Raw genomic sequence first — 6163 nt, forward strand, 5'->3', positions numbered from 1 at the left:
GAATTTGAAATGGTCAAAGCTGAATTACAAGCAGTTAAATCCGAGATAGCAAGCAACGCTTCGGCTGTTCGCTCAGATCTTGAGGCAATTAAAACGACAGTGTCAGACATGGAACGAGGCTTATCCAGCTGCTCAGACGATGTTACAGAACTGCAAAACACCGTGCGCAAACTGGAGAAAAATGTAGTAACCCTACAAGAGAAATGCTTGGACATGGAAGGGCGAATGAGGAGGTCAAACATTAGAATACTGAATGTAGCCGAAGATCCCGGCGCATGTACTCCAGCCTCAGTGTCGAAGCTGCTCAAAGACACCCTCAAAATGGATAAAGATATACTGATCGATAGATCTCATCGCACTCTCCAGGCAAAACGTGCAGATGGTAAACCCAGGGCCATTGTTGCAAAATTGCATTACTACCAGGACTGTGTGGAAATTCTACGCCGGGTTCGTGAAACCGGACCCCTTCATCATAACGGCGCAACTATATTCATCTTCCCCGACTACCCGCCGAGCGTGGCCCGTGCAAGATCGGCTTTTAACGAAGTCCGAAAACTACTACGAGGAAAAGATGGTGTTCGTTATGGCATTCTTCACCCGGCCAGGCTCCGAATCACACACAACGGGACGGAAAAGCAGTTCCAAGATGCAGCAGAAGCCCTGACTTATGTGAAAAATAATATTCTTTAAGACGGCTCGACCGTCTCTGATTGAGTAGTACCAAGCCACTTCAGTGACTTTGTTTTTTTTTTCATACACTCACACTCCCATCTAAATGACCATGTTTGAGTGAGTATATGAACATTACATCTATGCAGAGACTGACTGAATTCCTATTTCATGGATGAGGAGTGAAAAACAATATTACTGATACAAAATCACTTACTATTTTCAGTTAAACTTAAAAGCAGGAAATATAATTGGGACAGTACAATTACTGAGTTTATTATTATCATTACTATGCTGTTATGTAACTGTCACACTTGTTTTAATAGGTGATTGTTAATAATATGCGCCAATTTAATTTATTATTTTTTAATTTCATTTTTGTTTTCTTTCTTGAATAATGTGCAGAGCAACTTGTGAGGTTAAAACTCCCCAAGTAAGCACTTTATGTGTGGATATTGTTGCGAGGGGTTAAAGTTGCACCATGTTCTATTTGGTGTTTGGGAATGGGTAAATGTCGCACTTCATTTTATACTTCTACTTCTTGTTTTGTTTTCTACAATCTTATTGGAAGGGTCTTTTCTGTTATATTTAAACGAAGCGTTTGTATGTAAGCTTACATTTTTAAAGACGTATGGTTAAACCACACAATGTTAACGCATCAGGCGTTTGCCAGGTGAATCTTATAAGTTGGAATGTTAAATCTTTGAATCATCCAGTGAAACGTGGAAAGGTTCTCTCACACTTAAAACAGTTAAATACAGATATCGCTTTCCTACAAGAAACCCACCTGAAAACTTTTGATCACTTTAGACTAAGAGGAGGATGGGTGGGACAACTCTTTCACTCGACTTCACTCCAAATCTAGAGGAACAGCAATTTTCATTAGTAAAACGGTTTCATTTGAGGCATCAAAAATCGAAGCTGATCCAGCAGGCCGTTATATAATGGTAGTGGGTAGACTAAATAATACTCCGGTAGTTATGGTAAATGTATATGCACCCAATTGGGATGACAGTGCATTCTTTACGGGTCTCTTCTCACGAATACCTAATATAGATACTCATCATCTTATATTAGGAGGAGATATTAATTGCGTACTATCACCCTCACTGGATCGCAGCTCTCTCAAACCAATGATACCAAGTCGTACAACTCAAGTGATTAACCAACTTCTTAAAACCTATGGAATGATTGATGTTTGGAGATTCCAAAATCCTGGGTGTAGAGGTTATTCATTTTATTCACCAGTTCATAAGACATATTCACGTATAGATTATTTTTTTCTGGACAGTGAACTACTTCCTCTAGTTAGTGAATGCAAATATAATGCAATAGTGATATCAGATCATGCGCCATTATTAATCACTCTAGATATGCCAATTACATCAAACAACTATCGGCCATGGCGATTTAATACACTACTTCTCTCTGATGTGGAGTTTGTTAAATTTATATCATCAGAAATTAGAGAATATTTAGGGCACAATCAGACTCCAGGAATATCCTCTAGTCTTATCTGGGAATCTCTTAAAGCCTATCTTCGAGGCCAAATTATATCATAAAGTGCCAGATTAAAGAAAAAACAACATGAGCGGCTTAAAAAAATTGAAAATAATATTTTAAAACTTGATGAAATTTTGGCACACTCATCTACACCTGACATGTTTAGACAGCGTTTAGCTCTTCAGTCTGAATTTAACTTATTATGTACAAAACAAACAGAAAATCTTTTAATTAAGTCCAGGCATAAGATGTATGAACATGGTGAAAAGATAGGGAAGATCTTAGCTCACCAACTTCGACAACAAAATGCAGCACATTCCATTATGTCAGTTAATGATAACACTGGCACTAAATTGACGAATCCCTTAGAGATCAACCATCGGTTTAGAGAATACTATTCACAATTATATACTTCGGAGTCTTGTAAAGATGAGTCATTATTTGATTCTTTTTTTAAGAAAATTAGTCTACCCACTATTGATCAAGAGTTCGCTCTAGACATGGAGAATCCATTTTCAAAAGACGAATTTATTAGAGCAGTGTCATCTATGCAAAACGGAAAATCACCAGGCCCAGACGGTTTTCCAAGTGAATTCTTTAAAAAGTTCTCTGGCGATCTTGCCCCTATTCTACTTTCCCTATATGAAGAATCCTCAGTCACGGGCTCCTTGCCAGAGACTATGAATCAAGCAATTATTTCTCTAATCTATAAAAAAGATAAAAATCCATCAGAATGCAGCTCTTATCGACCAATTTCATTGCTGAATGTTGACAGTAAGATATTCGCCAAAATATTAGCGCATCGGCTGGAAATAGTGCTACCTACAATAGTTTCTGGTGACCAGACAGGCTTTATTAAAAACCGATATTCATTCTATAATATACGCAGACTTCTAAATATCCTCCACCATCCCACTCCATCTGATGTCCCGGAAGTCCTTCTCTCACTTGATGCTGAGAAGGCTTTTGATCGGGTGGAGTGGGACTACCTCTTTTACACTCTTAAAAAATTTGGATTTGGCACAAAGTTCATTTCATGGATTAAAATCTTATACTCATCACCTATGGCAGCAATACGTACAAATTGTCACATTTCTCCTTTTTTTCGTTAGAAAGGGGAACCAGACAAGGCTGCCCTCTGTCCCCCTTATTATTTGCATTCATAATTGAACCTCTGTCCATTGCGATACGAAATGATATCAATATCAAGGGTATACAGAGGGACAACTTTGAACATAAAATTTCTCTCTATGCAGATGACACCCTCCTATATATATCTGAACCACTAACAACTCTACCACAAATTATGACATTACTGACTGCCTTTGGGAAAATATCAGGTTATAAAATAAATATGCAAAAAAGTGAGCTTATGCCCATTAATAATGCTGGTAGAAAGATTATTTTTACCTCACTACCATTTAAAATAACTAAAGACAAATTCAAATATTTAGGTATATGGATCACTAATAAATACAAACATTTGTACAAAGTTAATTTCCCTCCACTGATAGATTCCATAAAAAAAGACCTTGAACATTGGAATCCGTTACCATTGTCACTGGGAGGTAGAATAAACACTATAAAAATGAATATATTACCCAGATGTTTATATCTTTTTCAGTGCATACCCGTATTCTTAACAAAATCATTTTTCTTACTTTTAGATAAATTAATATCATCTTTTATATGGAATGGAAAAAATGCACGTATCCGTAAAAATATTTTACAACGACACCGAGACCATGGAGGATTGTCATTACCCAACATTCAGCAGTATTACTGGGCAGCTAATATTCGAGCAATGCTACACTGGTCAAATCCATCATATGACAGTGGCCCTAATTGGTTATCTTTAGAAAACACATCAAATTTTTCAACCTCTCTCCATGCTCTGCTATGCTCAAATTTTCCGACACCTGAACCTTTATCTAAATACTCTTTAAACCCAGTTGTCAAACACTCACTAAAAATATGGGCACAATTTAGAAGAAGTTTTGCACTTAAAGGACTATCAGCCTATGCCCCCATAGCAAGAAATCATATGTTCACCCCCTCTACTATAGACAAAACTTTTGACATCTGGTCTATGAAAGGTCTTAAGATATTAAAAGATATGTTTATTGATGGGCAATTTGCTTCATTCCAACAAGTAAAAGTTAAGTTTCAAATTCCAAATTCTCACTTCTTTAGATACCTCTAGCTGCGAAGTTTTGTGTCCTCCTCAATGAGTCGCTATCCCTCACTGCCTGCCCCCTCCCTGCTTGACTCTATTATGGAGCTAAGCCCATACTCAAAAGGACTTATTGCCAAAATATATTCTATAATTAATTCCCACAATCTGGAACCCCTAGTAAAATTAAAAAGAAAATGGGAGGTGGAGCTAGAGATAGAACTATCAGAAGATATGTGGCAATCCGTTTTAGACAATATCCACTCATCTTCAATTTGTTTAAAACATAGAGTTATACAATTTAAAGTAGTACATAGATTACATTGGTCCAAAGTGAAATTAGCCAAATTTAAACCAAATATAGACCCTAACTGTGACCGGTGTAACATTGAGCCAGCTACTTTATCTCATATGTTTTGGGCTTGTTCAAAATTAAAGAAATTCTGGCAGCTAATATTTAAATTCCTCTCGGACGCATTAAATACCTATATAGAACCTGAGGCCATAATTTTAATTTTTGGGATCACACCACAGTCCTTATGTTTTAACAAAAGCAAGATAAATGTGATTGCCTTTGCTACGCTTTTAGCTAGAAGATTAATATTGCTGAAATGGAAGGAAAAACTTCCTCCAACCTTTAAGCAATGGCTTATGGAACTTCTACACCACATGACCTTAGAAAAAATACGATACACTTTAGGAGGCTGTACTGATATGTTTTTTCTCACCTGGCAACCTGTTTTAGATCACGTAAAAAAGATGGACCCCTCAGTCATTTTAGAAGAGTAGAACCTTTCCTTGTTTGTTTTTTGTTGTTGTTTTTTTTTTTTTTTCTCTTCAATTTTTTGTATTGTCTTTTTTCTCCCCTTATTAATGAGAGTAACATATGTTTTACTTATTATTACTATTTATTTGTATTTTTTCTTAATATTATTTTTTTTTTCTAGAACCTAAATGTATGTGCGGCAGGTTTTGTTTGTTTGTTGTGTAAAAAAAAAAAATTGAAAAGCTATTTTGTAATGTATGTTTCATATCTAATATGTTCAATAAAAATACTTTTGGAAAAAAAAAAAAATCTGAGGAATCCTGTTTTTTTCTTTTTTTGCTGTATCGAAAACGTACCGAACCGTGACACCACTGTCGTATCGAACCAAACCGTGATTTTTGTGAACCGTTACACCCCGAATATATATATAAACACGTATGTACACGAGTCTGGCTGGAGAATCAGCTGGTCAGACTGATGCTGTAAATCACTGATCAATAGAAGAGGAATACAGCAGATGCAGATATATACATTTACCCTGAGGAGTGTGCTAATCCTCCATCTGCAGCTGTGGATGTGCACAAACTAAAGCGGTTTACGTCTCAAATTTTTCTTTTTTTATTGTACTTTAAAAGTGCATAAAATCAAACGTCACGGTAAGAAACACAACCTAAAACATCCACATTTACAGAGGGCAACAGAGATGAGGCGGGGGGGCGTTCCACTGGGTCACAGGCCCTGGAGCTTACTGTCAACAATCAGAGAGAGACAAGAGTGAGTCAGAACATGCTGAAGCAGCAATAACCAATCATGATCATAACCATCATCAATAATCAATCATAATCATCATCAATAATCAATCATAATCATCATCAATAATCAATCATAATCATCATCAATAATCAATCATAATCATCATCAATAACCAATCATGATCATAACCATCATCAATAATCAATCATAATCATCATCAATAATCAATCATAATCATCATCAATAATCAATCATGATCATAATCATCATCAATAATCAATCATAATCATCATCAATAA

At 36.2% G+C, this 6163-nt stretch overlaps 1 protein-coding gene across 2 annotated transcripts in view; it reads right to left on the bottom strand.

The window, feature by feature from the left end:
• Window positions 1-5705: 5705 nt before the first annotated feature.
• The window catches only part of pole2 (polymerase (DNA directed), epsilon 2), an 11167-nt gene continuing 10709 nt past the window's right edge, over window positions 5706-6163 (bottom strand). For both annotated transcript variants that reach the window (XM_087288510.1, NM_173246.1), the window contains 1 exon segment: window positions 5706-5859. In XM_087288510.1, the coding sequence (XP_087144636.1) occupies window positions 5841-5859 (19 nt within the window). In that variant the 3' untranslated portion in view covers window positions 5706-5840.

This window comes from Danio rerio, chromosome 17 (genome assembly GCF_052040795.2).
Source record: "Danio rerio strain M-AB ecotype USA chromosome 17, GRCz13ab, whole genome shotgun sequence".
Taxonomy (NCBI): domain Eukaryota; kingdom Metazoa; phylum Chordata; class Actinopteri; order Cypriniformes; family Danionidae; genus Danio; species Danio rerio.